Source organism: Bombyx mori, chromosome 23 (genome assembly GCF_030269925.1).
Source record: "Bombyx mori chromosome 23, ASM3026992v2".
NCBI lineage: Eukaryota > Metazoa > Arthropoda > Insecta > Lepidoptera > Bombycidae > Bombyx > Bombyx mori.
The window spans coordinates 20,076,378-20,097,500 of record NC_085129.1 but is presented as its reverse complement, the minus strand read 5'-3'; the positions used below and the strand labels follow the sequence as shown (position 1 = coordinate 20,097,500).

Sequence of the window (21,123 nt, the reverse complement as noted above, 5' to 3'; positions counted from 1 at the left end):
TTATGATTGAAGTCGATCTTGCAATCATTCTAATGGAACTGGTCATAGTTGCATGAACTACACCTAGCCTAAACATCAGCCCGTTGAGTTTCTCGCCGGATCTTCTCAGCGGGTCGCGATTCCGATCCGGTAGTAGTTTCAGTCGCGACGCAGCTACTCTTCAATTGTAGGTCTTCCTTGGAGGCGCTCGGGTAGCTGTTAGCAAATCCCGCCCCTCCTGGTTGAGCCCTTGCTCGCCAACCTGTCCTTGTGAAATCGGAAAGGCATCCGGGCCACCAGAAACCCCAATCAAAACACAAAAAAAACCAACGCTACAAATTATAATTTTTACAAATGTGTTTTTTTCTTATAAGTTTCATTCTCTGAATTCAATGAATCATCTCTTACACCTACATCTGCATTGTTTACAGATGGCGGTTTGCTTAAGGATTAGGAGTACGGCGTCATTGTTCAGATAACGACAATTTTAGGTCTCTTTCTTATTATATGTATTTTAGAAGACTGCATTTAGAATGATCTTTCTAATCGAGAGTCTTGGTATGAAACATATTTTTATCGCACATTTGGGGATTGTTTAATCCGAAGGTTGCATGTTCAGATCACGTCGGGGTCACCAGTTTGGGAGGTTTAACAAAAGATCTTCCACCAAGCGGGTAAAATTGCTCGGTAGACCGACGATCCGGACTTTTTTTCTACCTAAGCTGATCTGATGGTCTAGAGAGACTATGTCAGCGTAATCGAGCTGGTGATCCGAACTTATGTTTCCTACTTAAGCTGATAGCCTTGAGAGGCTATTTCAGCGTAGCCTTAACTAGTAGGTGAGCTCACGGGGCTCGAACCGGAGTGATGCTAACACTGACCCTAGCTAGAGCACTGCTTCGCAGAATCTACCACCGGATCGGAAATGCGACCCACTGAGAAGAACCGGCGAGAAACTCAGTGGAGCTTGATCCGAACATTTTGGGAATTTATATATATGCGAGCTTATCTTGAAATTGTCTCATTGCGAGATTCAAGCATTTGTCAAATATATTTGTTCTATGATGGTTACCCCCGCCACAAACCATTATTAACTTGACATCACATCCTATCTATGTGATGGAAACTTTTAATGTTATTTTAAGAAACTTCAAGATGCTCAATAATTATTAACTTGAAAATATGCGTACGTATCAAGGTTCAATGACAAAACGATAAGTTCACTCATTTGAACAGATACCCACCCGGACCGGGATGATAGGTATGATAATGTTTAATTTTATTTTAATTCGTTTGGTTGCTATATAGGCAGGTTTTTGAACTATATATTTCGGTTATATATAAGAAAAAACTTAGGCGCTTTCTGTTTCACGTCCTATGTTTGCTTCGAAGCAAAAATAGCCCTACTACCACGGTTATTAATTAACACGAAACAAAGAATTTACCATATTTACATTTCCGCGTAGGATCTAAGTTCTGTATCACAATTACATCTGACACCTCCACAATCTCGTATTTAGAACGTCATTTTAGTAAAACACACGCACATACACTTATAAAAACGCACCAAGCACCGTGAACATTTAGATTTTATAATCGATTATTATTATTATTAGCGACACCGATGCTTTCTGGTTTGAAAATCATACGGTTTAAATCGTACGAAAACGATTTGTAACGCAGCTCCAAACGTGTGCCGCGCTCAGCGCACGTAACGTCACTGATTGGGTCTAACCCATTTTAGGGATACCAGTGTGTGAAATAAAAAGGATACATATTTTTCCAATGTATTTTTTTTTTAGTAATTCTGATATCAGGAATAGGGTTGTTAAACATTGTCATTTTCAAGTACCTATCGTCGGAAAGCTATTATTTTGCGGTATGTATTTTTTCATCGACACAATCATGCCGTGATAAATTCATTATAAATTATTAACACGCCATTGTTAGCTCGGTATGTGTGTGCGTTTCGTTCGTAACGGAATAATTCAACGTTATTTTTGACGACTTTAAGACGTCAGATTAACTTGAAAATCTGGACATGCATTAAGGACAGGATAAGGATGTGAAATTAAATATTACTTCGGTTTGCTATGTAGAGTATTTAGTTTTGAAACTACCAATAACATTGTGGTAAACCATTATGTCATCATTGCAATGCTTGTACTAATCGTTCGTAAGCGTAGTGGTATCATTCGCGTCTCTCAATCCCGAGGTCGCAAGAGGGGGCACGTTTATTAATTTTCGTTTCTGCTGGTTACGTGTTTATTAAATGTGGAGAACGCTTAACGATTCGCACGATTAGCAGCCGCCAGGGTTACCAGCAAACACTAGTCATTACTACTGCCGTACTGGATTGTTTCGAAGTTCAAACCTGACTGACTGACGTAAATCACTGACTAATAACATAAAACAAAATTATATCAAGATATCCTCTAAAAGTAAAATAAATAAAAGTAAAGAAAATAAAGTCATTGCCTTATCGGGCGAAATGAAACGGATTTTAAAATATATGATAATAGCCATTATATGAATTTCAAGAAATATTAATAACGGACTGATTATTCGCTATCTCAAGTTTGCATCTAATGTCGCAAGGGCATTCAGAGTTGGGTCAATAAGCCAAGCGTTTCTTTAACGTGCCTATCAATATCATTTCGAACATGAGACTATCTTACTTTTGTGGCGGAATCCAGATTTATAGACAGTTGCTATGGAAATATTTAACGGTATTGTTATGATTCATGCAACAACAATCAGTTGATATAGTAAATCATGATCCGGAATCCAAATTATCTGAGGATTTAACATAATAACCATTATCATCGCGCCAAATTTCATCCTTACTTCCCAGAGCGCCATCCTATTCATTCACAATGCGTTTCCAGATATTTTCGCCACGTACCATTAGCTTTTTTATGGGACAATTTCTTGGCTGTAGCCAGTGGCATTTACGATGACGACAGTGACCAGCAAACAGTAAGAGCTAGAAAAGCTAAATTTATTGAGAATAACCCAACTCTGGCAATCCCTAGCCGGTAAAAGTGCGAGTCAAATAGAAAGGCAGAGAACTATGTTATGTCGTTTTTGTATATGATCTCGTCTAGTTATTACATAGGTATACTGTCATGATCATTCTGCAAAACATGATTTTTAATCTAAACTCAACACGCGGCACGATGACATCATATATTTTTTTTTAAAATACAATTTCGAACAAAACAATCTTCTGAAATTCAACATTTAAGTATGTAAAATGAACTTTTTATCTAGTGGTTACTTAGTCATATTTTATTAAATGATTGACATCATTATTATGTACAATAGTTAATAATATTGGTTGCTTTCTTGTTCTCAGTATTATCTCTATGGTAATCAGCTTTTTGCTTTGCAATTGTTCCCGTCGACGAGTTTTACAAAGTCATCACGATATACACTGTATGATTCGTTATAGGTATGAAAATGTAATTGATTTCTCTGAAATTTCAATTAAACGAAACGAGATGAAAAATAATGTCCCAGTTTAATGATAATAGTTAACAGAGAAGTTCACTGTTGAACTCGATAGAAGAATTTCTTGAACTCCAAATTCAGTTCTACTTTGTTATTTTTTTTTTATAAATTTATTTTTTTATTAACAAAAAGTCAAATCAAAATAATTTAACATAACTCAACCCACACAGTAGAACAGATCTTCCAACGCGCTTGAAGGAGGCACAGTCCCCAAGATACTGGCTACGTTGCCTCGTTGGACAGCCAGACTCACTCTCTGTGCAAAGTACCAGCCAGCCTTAGCATCATGTGTAACCTCCTTCAAGCGTTTGGAGATTTCTGTTAAAAAATTTTTTGCTTCAGGGCCCCAAGGGCCCATCGTCTCAACCGCGAAAGGCAAAAAAGAATAAGAAGACCCCAAACCCGAATACTTCCGCTTTTTTGTAATTTCTGCTGAAGCTGCAGCTGAACCGGGGCGAGACGAAGTACCATCTAAATGACAGGGAGCCACAGTATCCACACAAGTAGCATCCCATACCAGGCACCTACCAACTGACCATGGAATCAGCGTGACTCCATCGGGCCTTTTCCCATCTGACCTCAAAATTCCGATGGGTTCCAAGACAGCCGGAACATTGACTGTAGTGAGCGCCCTTCTTATCATATCATTTAAAGACGCGTGTCTTGGAATGCGCCCAGCGCTTTTCTGGCACGAGAGTCCGTGATGTCCAAGCTCATTGACGTACTCGCCACAGACACAGAAATGTGGTACGTTAATATGGGCCCCCAACCGTAAGCCAATAGCTAGCGAGAGAGCGTTGTTGTCCAACAACGTGCCTGTATTGGACGATGGATAGGCTTGAAGCCAGTAACTTGATTCCTTTTCGGTAACGGCGCGAAAACGAGCAATGTCCACGCTGTTATCGTATGACTGTAGTAACCGTTGCTGTATCCGTTGACAAAGCGGAGTGTCCCAAAGACGCTGCAAATGCGGTAAAGGAAGAAAATCCGCCTGACACAAAGACTGCCAGGCCGATCCAGCCTCCGACACACCCACAATCTCTACGGAACCCATACAAGGGTTGAGAACATTACCGACTATGAGACAGGAGGCGTGTGCAGAAGCAAGAAAGGCCGGCAACGCAACAGCTGATGGCTTACGTACGCCGATACCGCCAAAACGTTCTACTTTGTTGTAATTTCTCACAGTACAGTTGTGCACTTCCGCCACGACTCATAGTTACTATAAGCCACTAACTGTTATTGAAATAGGTATAGAAAAAAATTAATAAAAAAAACACAATATTGTCTTGACACCTGGCGTTCCCGCTAAAAAAGTATCAGTACCGTACAATGGGGTAAATAGGAACAAAATCGACCTTCAGATTGAATTTTAAAATAGTTCCAATTAAATAGTCACTGCTCAACCAAAGAAATAAGTTGAGTCTTGAACGTACCTAGGTGATAAAAACCGTTACATAATTTTAATTATTCATTTTAAAGAAATAATCGGTAAAATAATGGCCGTCCCAATTTACCCAGCGTCCGGGGTAAATTGACACGATTAAGGGTTAAATTGGGATATTTGTAAGGGTTGTCAACTCGCAGTACTGCGATATATAGGTAGGTGCCATATAATTATTTATATGGACCGAAATGATGAATACAATCCATAATTTAAGCACAATACACAACATAGTGTAAATTAAGCTGGTTTCTATTCCGAAGCGATGTGACGTGAATGATAATCAACAATACAATGATCAAAAAAAGTATGTGCATGTTATATTTTAGAAAATTATTATTTAATTTCCTTAAAAATCACAACTCTGAAACAAAATGATAAAATAGAATAAAAAATAGAAAACAAAAGGACTGGAAATGCAATAATACAATTTTATTTAATCAACATTTTCAAAATAATCTTTGAGCAAGAGTAAGATATCAGGTGAATAAGATAAAAAAACAGCTTTATCTGATTACTGCCAATAATAACAAAAATAAAAGAAATTCTTTCTAAGCTAAATAACTAAACTCAATTAATTCACTCACTCATAATTGGATATCTCGGATTTTTAATTAATGTTACATTTAAAATCTGAGGCCTGTTTTTATTTGTGTGTGCGTTTTGAATGTTAACAAAATCATGATTCGACGCGTGAATAGATTCTGAAATAACAAAAGTTTTGATTCGTTTGAGTTCTTTTAACTTTTAATTTTTTTTATTGCTATAAAGAACATACGACCGGGCAGATATTACAAGGTAAATGTCGCGAAAAAAAAGTAATTATATATATACTTTTCTTTTACCTATAATACTTACATAAACTAACTGATAAACACATTAACCTTCTTTACATCACGCAATTAAGTGATAGTATAGGCTAAAAAATCTATTATAAGATATCAGTGACAACCCTAACAAGCCATTCCTATTTTGTCTTTTGGCGTTCCAATTTTGTGTTTTCTCGTCCCTAATTTTTCCAGTCTCGTTCCCAATTACCCTACATACGTCCCAATTTTCCCCAAAAAGAAAGGAAAAAATATACATTTTTTATTTTGTCGAAATATTGTATTTAAAATAAGAATATTGCAACTTACCTTTTGTTGTGGTATTTCCAGGTTTATTAAAAACTTATATAAACTGTGATCTTATTGAAAAAACAACGATAATATTACTTTTTTTAAAAGTTCTTTAAGCTGTTTTAAAACGCACTTTTCAACCACTATTTTCAATTTAATTTGACGAATTTTTGGGACCAACTTAACTCATATTTAGTACTTCCATAGTTAACTTGGTTTTTCTTCTATACATTGATAAATATTAACATAAACAAAATTAGGTAGATTCCGTGCTACAGGTACTTTGAGAATCTTCCGCAGGTTTGTCCCAATTTACCCCAGGATCCCAATTTACCCCATGTCATGGTACCTACCTAATTTTACAGAGTACAGACTAGTCGTATAAATTAACAGTTCGATTAATTTTTGTATCGCCTTTATTTCGCGCGTTTAAAAATTTTACTTGAAAACTGTTTTACTGATGGTTACTGGCATGTGCCAGTACCACCACCCTGCCTATTTCAGCGATGAAGATTGGAGAAGCCTTTGTAGTGTTAAAACAGAGACTTTAGAACTCTTGTCTCAAGATGGATGGCGGCATTTACGTTGCCGATGTCTATGGACCCCGATAACCACTAAACTCCTGGGGCCGTAATCTCATCCATCCATGTAAGAAAAAGAAAAAACCAAGAAGTCGTGAAATTTGAAATTTTCTTCTATCATTTATTGGCATTTTGACATTTAATTCTTTGACCCGAGAGGATCTCTGAATCATCACGCCACGAGATTTAGTACCTGTGGCAACTTTGTTTCCTATCTAAGCTGGTAGGTAACTTTAGAAGGTTACGCCAGCGTAACCTGACAAGTAGGTGAGCTCACGGGGCTCTAACCTGAGGTCGTTGCTAACACTGGCCCTAACAAGAGAAGTGCTTCGCGGAATCTACTGGAATCGCGACCCACTCAGAAGATTCGGCGAGAAACTCAGCGGGTTGTGTCTATGGGTTAATTTACTCGCCGAACCCTTAATATTTCTCTATAAAGCGTTCAAAACCACCTGCTTTTTTATTTAGACAATTCTAGGGTTTCACAGTCCCGCTGTCACATTATCTATTTCCAACGAAAGCTTCTGTCGGTAATAAGTGGTTCTAATTATGTCTCCTATCTTAAGAACAACTATTCCACAAGTTGGCGTTTCAAGCCGGCTAATCTACGAAATAAAAGACAAACAAAACACAAAATTTATTAATAAAAAGTAAATATTCTTTGATATTCTTTCGTTTCAAAGACCCTTCACATTGAAGACGTTCTTCAAATGAGCAACATCTTGAAAGGCCCGGCGTTCGCTCTTCAAACGAAGGCTTCCAAGAATTTTTCTATTTTTATAGAACCTGTGTTTTTAAGATAAACTAGGTTAATTTAGACTTTGCGGCAGGTCGAGAGAAAGAAGGTTGATGCTCTGGAGATGTGGTGCTGGAGACGAATGCTTGGTATTTCATGGACCGAACTTCGCACCAATATCTCCATTCTTCGGGAACTCGGCATTAAGCAGCGTCTTTCAGCGCTCGTGCATGGACGCATACTATCATTTTTTGGACATGTCTCTCGGCGAGGAGATGACTCCATAGAGCGCCTTGTCGTTCAGGGCAAAGTAGAAGGCACCAGACCGCGTGGAAGGGTGCCCATGCGATGGACCGACCAGATCAAGTCGGCAGTTGGCGGCTGTTTGCATGAGTGTACCAGGCTCACAACAAACCGGGAGGAGTGGCGATTGCTCGTGAAGCGCATAACATCTGCCCACAACAATGATGCTGGATGATGACCACGACCGCTCTGACAAGAGTGATACGACATACGATACGAAGTTAATTTAAGCTTTTTTTTTAATTTGTCGCCCAAGGGTAGACTATCTCACCGTTAACACGGTTTGCAATGGTAAATTTTGAGGCCGGCACCTATATCTTTATTTTTGACGACCGATTTATCTCTACCGTCAAATATTAGTTTTCAACTCATTTCTCAACTGATTCAAGAAATTCATGTTGTGGCATATGGTATGTAGGCGTGTACTATGGTAAGAATATTTCGAATTGCAATTCAAATATTCATTCTTGTCAAATTCTTTTAGCATTAGTCAGCGGCTTACGACCACGACCTTGGTGTTGTCTATGAGCGACGGTGACCACACAGCATTTCTTCGGCCGTGTGCTCGTCGTCTCTCTACGCTAACCACAAAAAAACATATATAAAAAATATTAGTTATTTTCAATGTACATATTCAAAGCGCTAGGATCACCTCGTAGATTTAGTCGTTTTTTTTATTTATTGGTAATCCTGTAATTATTATACGAAAAGTGCAGACTTTTTGGCGGGAACGCGAGGAGTGAAGTTGTGTGATTTGTTTTATTTTGCTTATTTAGTGTTTCTTCAGGTTTAAATGTGTAGTAACGGTGGTTTATTAACTGTTTGGTATCTGTGAACGTGCACAAATGTGGGAAAATAAAACAAAGCCGTTGGACGGAACTTCTCGAGATCTTCCAAAAAGTCCACTGAAAAAATCTCAGTAAATGACCACCATTTTACTGAGATTATTTTCATAAAAATAAGAATATAAATTAAAATAAGACATGACCTAAAAGTCTTAGTTACCAGGTCATAAAATCCCATAAAAAAAAAACTAAACGTGCAAATTCGATTGCAAGAGTATGTTTACGAAAAACAATAAAATTATTGGTATTAGATAGTAGCCATTTTCGTGTCATATGCGTTTGCAACGTGGCATCGCATCATGTAAACGTTTGTTATTATATCGAGGGCTGAAAGAGTATTTGGTTTAAGCGACTCTTCGCTTAATACGCGACATTTATCTTTGTCATTAAGTGTGCGTTTTATTTAATATTATAATCAACAGTCGATGTTTTTAGCGTGGTATGGACATGTGACAAGGAGATTTGTGGGAATGGTAGTGTAAGGTAGAGGGGGAAGAAGTCGATCGAAGAAGACATGGATGGAGCGTGTGAATGACGATATGAGAGAGAGAGGAGTGAGTGTTGAGATGACGACTGATAGAAGAGAATGGAAGAGAAAAATTAGCTGTGCCGACCCCACCTAGTGGGATAAGGTGGAGACAATGAATAAGATCAACAGTCCGATGTTTTGATTTGAAATTTATTAAAATTTATTTTCTATTTTTTAGTTGGATTTTCTATAAAAGCGTATTTTGTTAGTTTATTTAAACTATTATTTATTCAACTCAGTCCTTAAACTTGTTAACGTAATCAAGAAATCGGCTTCGACGCTTGGACTGACAATCGACAACACCGCGCTTCTCGCTCATCAAGCCACCAGCGTTTCGAACATCGAAAACAAAACTTTAATAGCACCGCGACACGCACCAATTATCCGCTAAGTTTGTTTCAAAGAATGCAACGTTTTTACGCCCTGATTCAATTCTCCACTGCATTCCTTCCACCATTCCTCTTCGCATTCAAGATCGAAGATAAAATTCGACTCTAAGAATTTGGTAAAACATAAAATACGGCAGTCTTCGAGTTCTTTTGACAAACAAAACTGTCACATAAATAAGCATTAATTACTTCCTTCCGATTATCATTTAAAATTCGAATCACAATGTCAATTTTTTATTGATCAATCTATTCATAGAAATATAATTAAACAAAATTAAAATAATTCATAATAAAGGATGTATTTTCAATTTAATTGTTTAACATTACGCATATTATTAAAACAGGAAAATACTGTTAATCATATGAAAAGAGAAATTCATATTCTTTATAATAAAAATTCAATTCGAAAAAAGAGCATTTTAGAAATTCATTCTATTTTTTCACTAATCACGATTGTTCAGTTTTTATGGACACAAATAATTCCCGAAATCGTTCAATGCGTCTCTGACATTAAAAAAAAAAGATAAAAAAATCGACATCAAACTCACCCTATCTGAAATAGCTTCTTCCATTTTCCCGCGCTTCAGTCCGGGCGCTCGGATGACGTTGACCGGTGGCGCCACCACGGCGAGGGGCGGAGCATTCCCGCCGCCATTCCCAACGTTCACCGGTATGTAACCGGCCTCCATCGCGTCATATACACAACATTTCCACTATTTTATAATAGATGGCGTTGTTCTCAACGAAATACTCTATCAAATCACTGCGGCACACGAATAAACACTAAGCACACGAGGAAATCACAAAATTCAATTCACTGCGTTGTATAGTCATGGACGTATTTTGTTATTACGAAACAAAAGAATTTGAGCACTTTTATTTTTATGTGTTGCGTTTGAGCATCGACTGAACGGAATCACTTATTTTAACGCTAACTTAATAAAACAAACGGTACATAATCTTATTTAATCATTTGTAAAATGCACAATCACAGATTATAATTTTTTCGTGGTAATGAAGAGAGCGCGCCAAAATGTCGTTCGATTTCTAAAATTCGCATTTCGTATTCCTAGCTTGTCGGCCCTCTCGCTCTCCTTCATATCTGCGAAAGAGACAAACGATGGATTAAATACAAAAAAACATAACATAGACAAAGCACGTGAACAGGTTTTATTTGAAAACATAACGTAATTTTTTATTTATTATCAAATCTTCAAGGTCGTCGAGATAATCACCATTATACGCTTTTGAAGGTATTTCAATGAATAAACATAAATTATTAGCATAAATAGTTTATTATTATGCCGCGTAAATAATTGTTTGTTATACGTGTAACTTATACATTAGACGTAGGCGTCATAGGCCGTAACTTTTGGAAACATTAATTTAAAAAAAAAACTTGTTATTGTTTTGCTTTTAAAAAGCAACATACCATTGCCATTACTTATGTCATCCTTTAGACACGTTCTCCAATTTCCTTCCTGAACAATGTATGACCTAAAGCAACTATTTTTAAACAATACGATCTGTTTATTAATAAAATAAAATGAAATAAAAAACTTGGTACTTGGTAGTAATCTTTTTCTGGTGTCGATGTTTCTTGTCTGGTGCTCAACTGGATGGAAAACTCAAACAATATCAGCTGAATGATGATTCAAGATACGCTACTGCCGTATTTCTGTTTTTATGAATGACAAAAAGTAATGAGCTGCACCAAAAAAGAAATTATTATTACCAGGACTAGGAGTCGGGGCTCAAATTAGTTCATGTCTATGAAATGGTGAAGAGCATAAGAATTAATAGGCATTAGTATATTATTTAAAAAATCTTTTTACACGCTCTGTAATATATGCAACAAAATAACCGAAACTGTCCTAGAGGTAGATATTAAGCACGCCCTATCTTTTTCAGTAAATTTCTTATGTGAAAGCCGTGATCGTTTAGCTATAAGAACTAGTTTAAAGTGCAATGATGTGATTTCCCTGCCCTTGAGTTATTAGGTCTCCTTCTGAGGCGCTGTTAGCGAATCCCAACCCTCTTGACTGAGCGTTTGCTGGCCCACTTCTCCTGGTGAAATTGGAAAGGCCTAAATGGAAAATTCGAACAACAACATTCGGACTTCCTTACGGATCCATCAGACCCAATAAGCCTTGCATTAGACGCCTTCCGCTCTGACAGTAGGAGTAGAGACCCCGGTAACCGTACTCGTCTAACTCGACAAAGAGGTCGACGTGCAACCTAACCTAAACATCAGCCCGCTGAGTTTCTCGCCGGATCTACTCAGCGGGTCGCGATTCCGATCCGGCAGTAGATTCATTCGCGAAGCAGCTACTCTTGAGTTGTTAGGTATCCCTTGGAGGCGCTCGGGTAGCTGTTAGCAAATCCCGCCCCTTCTGGTTGAGCCCTTGCTCGCCCATCTGTCCTTGTGAAACTGGAAAGGCCTCCGGGTCACCAGTAAACAGGCCATCATAAAAAAAAACATCCGGACCGTCGTTCTACCGAGCAATATCACCCGCTCGGTGGAAGATCTTCCCTTTGTCGTTAAAACCCCCAAACTATAATTCCATAGATACTGTACTTAGCTCTGTAAAACCCATGGCTCTTCCCTTTCAATCCGACCTAGATCTCGTCGAGTTCTGTGCGCGATCGCCTCTAGCTACCATCTCACTGTAACAACTACAAATAGCTCTGCGACCATAGATAGCTCTTCTCGTTCGATCCGAACTACATCTCGCCGAGTTCTGTGCGCGGTCGCCTCTAGCTACTGTCTCACTATGTCAACTGCATCGTATAGTAATTATTAACGAATCAATCAATGCGGTCAGTGTTGTGTTGCAAATGTATCGAATGCCGTTCTCGTTCGCGGTCCGTGCACGTGGGTTTGAAACGTGAATTGTAGAGAGGTCGAATTCCATGTAATTTGTCAAGTCATTTTGCGTGTGCAACGCTGCAACAAACGCAAGGGAACCGTTTCAAATAACGAAGACGATTTGTGGTACCAGTGAATTTAGACACATATAATCATAACAAAACATATTGAAGAAAAAGAACTAAACCATTCTGCACACGCGCATTGTAATGCAATAAAGAAAAACCTGTCAGTGACCTTCTGCGTCGCGGGAGGGATTCCTACGCCGTATAGTCTTCCATAGGCAGCCCGCTGAGATCTTGCTGGAACTTCTCAGTGGGTCATGCCTCCGATCCGAGCTGAAGAAGAACTGCTTTTGCTAGGACCAGTGTCAACAAATGCTCCCAGCTTGAGCTCAGTGAGCTCACCTACCAAACAGAGCGTAGTTCGTCTCTTAGGCTACTTACTAACTATTGATTAGGTACGGAAAACAAAACTGTAATACAGCTATAATTTTAAATTAATTTTGTCGCGAAAACGAATACGTCCGTGTTTTTTTATAGCTTAGATGTATGGACGAGCTCACAGCCCACCTGGTGTTAAGTGATTATTGGAGCCCACAGACATCTACAACCTAAATGCGCCACCCACCTTGAGATATAAGTTCTAGGTCTCAGTATAGTTACAACGGCTACCCCACCCTTCAAACCGAAACGCGTTACTGCTTCACGGCAGAAATAGTCGGGGTGGTGGTACCTACGCGTGCGAACTCACAAGAGGTCCTACCACCAGTAAAAGTTCATACAAAGGTGCACCGTATATCGTGCCGTGACATAAATTCCCTTGCGCGCGCCACAATTCACACAACGAAACTATGACAACATTAACGCCCAAACGTTAAACACGAGATAAGTATCATCACTTTCACCAATTGTGATACAAACTTTCAAAATCAGCACTTCGGTGTCAAATGTTTGACCAAGGTTGGTGGCGAACATGTTCTGTTTTAATTAGCTATTGAAAGCCGCTGCAAGTGTATCTCTGTGGGCGATTGGAATGCGCTGGTCCAACCTTTACGCTCTCATACGCTTTACTCTCAACACGTCCACGTCAGTCCACGATGCCAGTCGCGCAGCCAAGGATAGACAGGGCTGGCGCTGGATAATCCAGGAGATAGTTATTAAGGCAGGAGAGGAACCTCAGCATTCAGGATTATCGACGCGAGGAGGAGAAGGCGATTGGAAGTGGCATCATATCTGCACACGTTACTGATATAGCTGTTGTTACATTGGCTGGTTGGAGACCACACTGTGACTGAGCCAAACTCAAATGCTTCCAAACTTTGTGGCTTTAAACCGGTGTCTTGACGCTAACCCTATGATTGCACGGCTTGTATGTAAACGTAAATTCGCGGGAACGAAATGCCAAATTTACTGAGGTTTTTGTTTTCATTTCTAAATTAAAAATACTTTTATATTTTCGCTCATTTTTAAAAGACATCACTGTAGTTTGATTTTCATTCAAAACGGTTCTTTTACGTGGAAGGCGTTTGTGAACTCGAATGCTATTAGATAAATTGGTATCTGTGACCGGAATTAAACCCCAGCATACGTATTGGGTCAAGGTTTCGCGGACCTTATATTTTGTATGTCCAACATACGTTCGATTTAGTTGAAACTTTATCTGGTTCTTGACATTTTCGCCTGCAAGCTTCCGACACACTAGCCGAGACGTCATAACGAAAGGGACACTGGAAATTGGAATGGGTAATTGGAGAAAATGACAATAAGAAACGCGAAATTTAACTGTGGAAGTTGTTTTAATTATTTGACGTCATAAGTCGACAATCAACTTTATTTAACAATCATAGTATTTTTGTATAGCTCTTCGACACGCAAGACGTGTTTATATAATGCTTTGTGTGTGTGCCTTAGCCCTTTTGACTGCCATGTAGATCGCCGGTACCCTACGCGGCGTCTAGTGCGCCGCGTAGGGTACTTATGGTAATTATGTTGATTTCTATTACTAAGGCGCCGGAATATCTAGTAGATTCTACGAAAGACGAATCTGACCATACTGAGAATGAATCTGTTTCTAAGTGACCTAAAAGACTAAAACATATATTAACAAACAAAAGAAGGCAATGTTAGGTAAGCAAAGAATTTGACAATCGAGGCGCCTTAGTAACAGAAATCGACAAAATTACTTCAGTGCGCCGCGTAGGCCACCGGTGACCTACGCGGCAGTCAAAGGGTTAAAATCGGCAATCATATCGGAGACGCGTTACGTTTGACCGATCCGTATTTCCGAACGCGTACGTTTCCGGTTATGCCATCAATAAATAAATCGTAACCAGCATGAACTGAACTGGATCTGCGTAGCTTACATCTGAACTGGTCACAAATAGCCCCAATGTAAGACCTGTTTACCATTAAACCCGATAAACCTTCCTAAGTTTTGACTTAAAGATCTATCACTAAAACGTGGACATTTACACAACTACCCACGTAATGCAGATAAGTTTTACGGCACGTCTGGCATTGTGCAAAACCATGCATATGTATGTATGTATAGAGAAACGCGGCTCGTGGCCATGGCGACTTGAGAGCATAACTGAGTCCTTTTGTGTTGCGTAACGACATTCCGTGTTTAGTTATTATGGTTTGTTCTGCGCGTTCCTTAGTGACCGAAGGCCGTGTCTATTTCCGACCCTACTTGTAACTCACGGACGGGTGTTGGAGCCGCTGGCCCAGTGTTGGGATTACTGGAACTCATAGACATTACAATTTGAGCACTGTCACCGACCTTGGCACACAAGGTCTAAGTAATAATGCGTAATTGGGACCGTGGCATATAAAATATGACTATTCTTTTTTGCATTTTCATTGTTATTTTCTCAAATCCTCTGTATTATAATAATGAAAAATTAATTGACATCTTTTTTACGTCTTGCTCATTTAACCGTTTTCGCCATCTCCCTTTTCTCTGTCATTCTGTCTGTCATTTTCTTTTCGCTTTCTTACCGTTTTCTCTCACTCAAATCTAACGATTCGTTCCACACTCTTTTCATACATCCCTCGTCCCTCCATAAATTGGATCGAAGACGATTCATAGGTCAGAGCCATAAAAAGATAGAGTGATCAAATTTCCGAGGACTTGGACACGAGACTGAGCTACGCACTTCACTGTGCCACTGACCGACATATGTAAGTGCTACAAATCAAAAGAAAAGGTCTCAGACGGGCGCATCACGATGCTTAACAGTCAGTCCCTCGATGCCACCCATGATTAGGTAGGATACCCGAAATATTTGAACGAATTTCTGTAATTACTTGTGGTAATGTTTTATTCAGTTTACGGCCAATGTCGCAGTAATATCAACCAGCCGGTATACCGCAATACAATCGACAGTTCGAAGTCATATCTTCGATACATAAACACGTCGTAAAGGATAATGTATCGAGGTTGTTACCGCTACGAACGGACAATGGAGAATGAAAATTAATCTGTGAAAACAGTAACGAACGCACGACAGTCAATAGACAAAGACAATCAGCCTTAATAACCTTTTTTACGCTCTATTAAACACCACAGTATCAATTGTCGTACAGCCAGATTCAAGTTCTCGGTCGGGATTTTATTTTAGCTCTATCGTATTTTTTATCGCCATTACGGCCTATATGATTAAGTAGATATTGTCGATCATGGACGCAATTAAATCGAAGGTCACAACGAAACAACTGCCTATCATAGATGCTTTTCAAATCTCGATTAAAGAAGGTGACCTTATAGCAGAAGTACAGGGGGAGGAATTAATCTCGGAGTCTGTTGGTAAGTAGTAGAAATGATCTCTAAGAATACAGTTTACATCAAATCAGACGATCTAGGTAATTTAAACTCTACTCCTGTGGCGATAATAATTTTAATTTTTATTATCTGTGTAGGCAGACGAGCATACGGCCAACCTGATGGTGAGTGGTTAACATCACTCATGGACATCAGCAATGACAGGAGCAGAGCCAAACTGCTGCCTATCGCTTAATAGTATCCACAATAAAAGTGAAATAAAATTTCATGTGTCCTCTATTTATCGAATTCAAATCATTCGTAGATCAAATTCAGTTACTCGCTACAAAGCCCACTAACCCAAAACTGCATAGAGATAATAATAATTAATAATAAAAAAAAAACGGTAAACTCCAAGAATAATACCAAAGATATTATAAATTTTTACGTAAAATCGATTACCGATCATCGTTACGGTATATCGCGGATTGAGTTTTATTGTTATGAACTCGTTACGAATGATCGGTTGCGACGGATGCTGTACAAGATACGTCACGGATCGCTTGGTAAATATTAACGGATGATGATAAAATTGCTAGTTTCTGACATAGTCCGTAGGATTAGCCAGCTGAAGTCGCAGCGGGCAAGCTCCATAACGCGAAGATCGGTCCGCGGATAGGACAGAAAGATCCTCGAGTGGAGATCACGTACTGGCAAAGGGCAGTGTTTTTTTATTCTTTATTGACCTTGTAGGCAGACGAGCGTACTACTACTGCGTTGGCGCTATGACCCCTAAGTGGGTCTTGGCCTCCGACAATAAACTTTGCCATTCATCCCGGCGCTGCGCAACACCTTGCCAGTTCGACACTTTGAGCTCACGTAAATTTCTTTCCACAGCGTCAGACCAGCGGTACTAGGGCCTCCCTATGGGGCGGCGTCCCTCCGGTACACCCGTTTCACAGCCCGATCCTACTCCATACGCATTACATGCCCGAGCCTCCGTGCCTTCATCTCCCCCAGAATATTGGGCTCAGCAAAAAGCCTCTCCACATCCTTGTTTTTCCGGACGTGCCAAGAACCGTCATCTTTCTGAACTGGTCCTAGTATTTTCCTCAGTACCTTTCGCTCCGTCACGAGAAGTTTTGTCTCTTCTTTTTGTGTAAGCGTCCATGCTTCGCATCCATACAATGAGATCGGTCTACAACATTGAATGTACTCTGCTGAGACCCTTGCAGTCTCACCGTTCATCGTTCTCGTCGAACCCGTCGCCTGCAACGAAGGGCTCCACGAGTAAATTAACCCACGGACACAGCCCACTGAGTTTCTCGCCGGATCTTCTCAATGGGTCGCGTTTCCGATCCGGTGGTAGATTCTGCGAAGCACGGCTCTTGCTAGGGTTCGTGTTCGCAACGTCGTCAGGTTTGAGCTCACCTACTAGTTAAGGTTACGCTGAAATAGCCTCTCAAAACTATCAGCATAGGTAGGAAAAAAAAACTTGCAGTCTGCAGTACATTATAGTTAGGTACTAGGCCACAAGTCCTCCTTAGATACATTTCATATTCATCTTTTAGTATTACAAGATTAAATCAAAAGGACACAGTGCAGTTGAAGCAGTAACAATGACCGGAAAGCGAGGCTATAAATGTTTAATGCGATGAATTATTTTCGTTTTCCACTACCATAGTCGTTACGATGTGCTACGTGCGATATTGAGCGATTTTCTGGAGTACGTTAATAGATTATTCCATAAAACAAAACAGGCTAACGTATCGCTGTGATTAAGATAAAGACAGATAAATATTAGCGATAACGGTTTGAAAGTTTATTTAATTACGTTTTTGCTTTGCACATTTCGCATCTTTAAAAGATTCAAATATTTTACGGACGATCAATGGATTAATGTGATTTCTTATCGCTGGGGTTTGTTCGCGATTTGTTCAACTATACATATATCGCCCCTGCGTATCAGCTGATTATTTGAGTTACATTACGTGCTTATAGCGCACTGCGTAATACATTTCCGATCGCTTTTTTTAAATCTCATCAGAAAGTCACCACACTAGAAAAACGGTCACCTATATCAAGTATTGCTCAGATTTTAAGATGCAGAACGTATAATGGCTAGCTCTAGCATTTTTTTTAATTGCTTAGATGGGTGGACGAGGTCACAGCCCACCTGGTGTTATGTGGTTACTGGAGCCCATAGACATCTACAACGTAATTGCGCCACCCACCTTGAGATATAAGTTCTAAGATTTCAGTATAGTCCTGCCAATGGCTGCCCTATAACCTTCAAACCGAAACGCATTACGGCAGAAATAGGCAGGGCGGTGGTACCTACCCGCGCGGACTCACAAGTGGTCCTACCACCAGTAAAACTTCGTCGTAAGCATCGCTGTAAGCTTTTAATGCGACATCATCCTGTGCGGTATTCAAATACATAAAACGTCACGTCGCATTTTATTAATACTGTATTATTTAATTGATAATAAGAATCGTTTAAATGTATTTTCAGGTTTGTTTATAATTTCAGTTAGTTTGTACAAACAGACAGTAAGGGGCAGCCAGTTTTGCATAGGCATCTGCCTAACGTGAGCAATCACGCTAAGCAGCTATTTTTTTAACGCACTATTGATTAGAGACGTAATTTGGGGCGAAATATACTAGATAGTCATATTGAGAGCTGAAAGGCGTATTTCAACCCTCAATATTATTATACATTACATATTACGCAAATAGCCACATTTGAAATGGTTCGTTTTAACCGAACGTTTGGCTTGATGCGAAGAATTTTTTTTCCACCTAAGCTGATGGTCTAGAGTGCGTAACCTTAACTAGTAGGTGAGCTCACGGAGCTCAAACCTGACGACGTTGCTAACACGAACCCTAGCAAGAGCCGTGCTTCGTAGAATCTACCACCGGATCGGAAACGCGATCCACTGAGAAGATCCGGCGAGAAACTCAGCGGGCAATGCGAAGAAGGAATACCTATTTCTGCCGTGAAGCAGTAATGCGTTTCGGTTTGAAGGATGGAGCAGCCGTTGTAACTATACTTGAGACCTTGTATCTCAAGGTGGGTGGCGCATTTGCGATGTGGATGTCTATGGGCTCCAGTAACCACTTAAACCAGGTGGCCTGTGAGCTCGTCCACCCATCTAAGCAATAAAAAAAATACGCTAAAACGCTATTTATTCGGTATCCGCTAATAGTAAACAACTTATTGTACATACAGTACAAGTTACTTACTTTACATACATTCGCATTGTTTTAATGCTTCGTCGAACTTCTAACAATGAGATAAACGTAAGAAATTGCGCAACAACCGCTTCCGTAATATGTTACGAAGACTTTTAAAATGACTAGCGTGTTTTACTCGAGAATCATATGGGAGATGCGTCGCTTTGAAATTCTGATCGCTTATTCAAAGATTGAATGCTAATTTCCTTAAGTGAGGTAACAATTATAATCCAAATCCAGACATTCGAAATGCGGCACTAAAAGACACCTTGTTTTCTTAACATGTATATTGACTAGTCGGACCTGTGTGCTTAGTGCGAGTTTTTTAACGTTCTCGATAGCGTAAAAGTTAGCCCAATTTTGTATGCAATTGGAACAGCGCCCATAGCAGGCAAACGTAGGCAAACGATCCCATTCCATACAAATATGAGCTAACTTTTACGAGAACGTTAAAAAACTGGCACTAAGCACACTGTAAGTCACGTGTTGAGACTCTGGGGTGATATGTAGAAGTTTAATCAAATACAATGATATAGTTTAACCAAATTACCTTAGCATTTATTCTTAGGTTCTAGTTCGAGCAAATTGTAGGCACCTATATCAGAGAATGTAATTTTTCTGCGAATCGAGCTGCGCTTAAAGCAGTTGCCGCTGAGAAATCGTATTTATATCATTGTAGGTTCTGTTGGAATTAAATGTTCTTATTCGTCTTAAAAGCCGAACTAAGCAACCCTTGTTGTTTCATCAGAGCGACCAATGCCCGTTGACCGATGCCATATAGACTGGTAATCATTGGACGACAAAACGATCCTTTTTTTCCCTACCTATTCACTGGTACCCTTAAGAGGCTATTTTAGCTACACCCGGACCGGTAGGTGAGCTCACGTGCTCAACCTGAGAGAGTTTGCTAACACTAGCCCTAGCAAGAGCAGTGCTTCGCTGAATCTACGACCGGATCGGAATCGCGACCCACTGAGAAAACACGGCGAGAAGCTCAGTGGGCTAAGGAGTCGATGAATACAGCCTTGAAACAAGGCGGACTAGTGATAAATAAGAATAGGTTTTAAATTGCAATAATACACTGTATAGATTAACAATTAGGTCTATTTCGCCATAGCAAAGCACGGCAGGTATACATCGGCATCTTTACTGGAAATATTGAATCAAATCGTCTGATAATTGAAGACATAAGTGGATTAAGTACCATTTTTAGGATTTTTGAGTTTTTACATTGAATGAAGGTGTTATGTGCCTATAAACCATATTAGACCTTAAAACTCCGGGTTTAATGCCGATTTTTAGAAATTGCATGTGACGAAGGAGTTTTGTACGAAGAAAAAGTACAAGTAACATAAGTTTGTAGCCCGTTTTCTCAAAATTAACAAATTGTATCATATCCCCTTCATCCAGTCATGTCTTCAATTATATTGGACTATACGTTCCCGATCCTCCAATCTTTCTTTATATTTCGTGTCACAATCTTCTGCTCCAAATATCCAAACTCGTTTGAAATAATATTTGCACATACGAGTCTATAGACGTGTCGGTATCGGAAATTGAATATAGACAACCTATCCGTATTAAGGGTAGTTCACATCAGCTGTAAATGCGGTTTATTTGCTACTGCCTTTTCTTGCAGAATCGGGATGAAATAATCAGTCAAATTCAATTTGAGAATTACTCAAATGTCATGTTTGTCATTACGCAATTTCGGTAAACGTGAAAGCTGAATGAAAAATGACCTCTTCCAAAACATACACTCTCTGAGCTTACGAAAGTGGCTTAAGCTGATTACGAACAGGAAATAATAGAGTT

At 39.4% G+C, this 21,123-nt stretch overlaps 1 protein-coding gene across 13 annotated transcripts in view; it reads right to left on the bottom strand.

Annotated features, from left to right (window-relative positions):
* Positions 1-21,123, bottom strand: part of LOC101746620 (mitogen-activated protein kinase-binding protein 1) — a 116,604-nt gene that overhangs the window by 93,346 nt on the left and 2,135 nt on the right. For 11 of the 13 annotated variants that reach the window (XM_038019488.2, XM_062675408.1, XM_038019489.2 and 8 more), the window contains one exon: positions 9,986-10,539. In XM_038019488.2, coding sequence (XP_037875416.1) covers positions 9,986-10,126 — 141 coding nt within the window. In that variant the 5' untranslated portion in view covers positions 10,127-10,539. Of the gene's footprint in view, positions 1-1,424; positions 1,702-9,985; positions 10,540-21,123 lie in introns of those variants that run through there. The other 2 variants (XM_062675406.1, XM_062675407.1) reach the window with 2 other exon arrangements.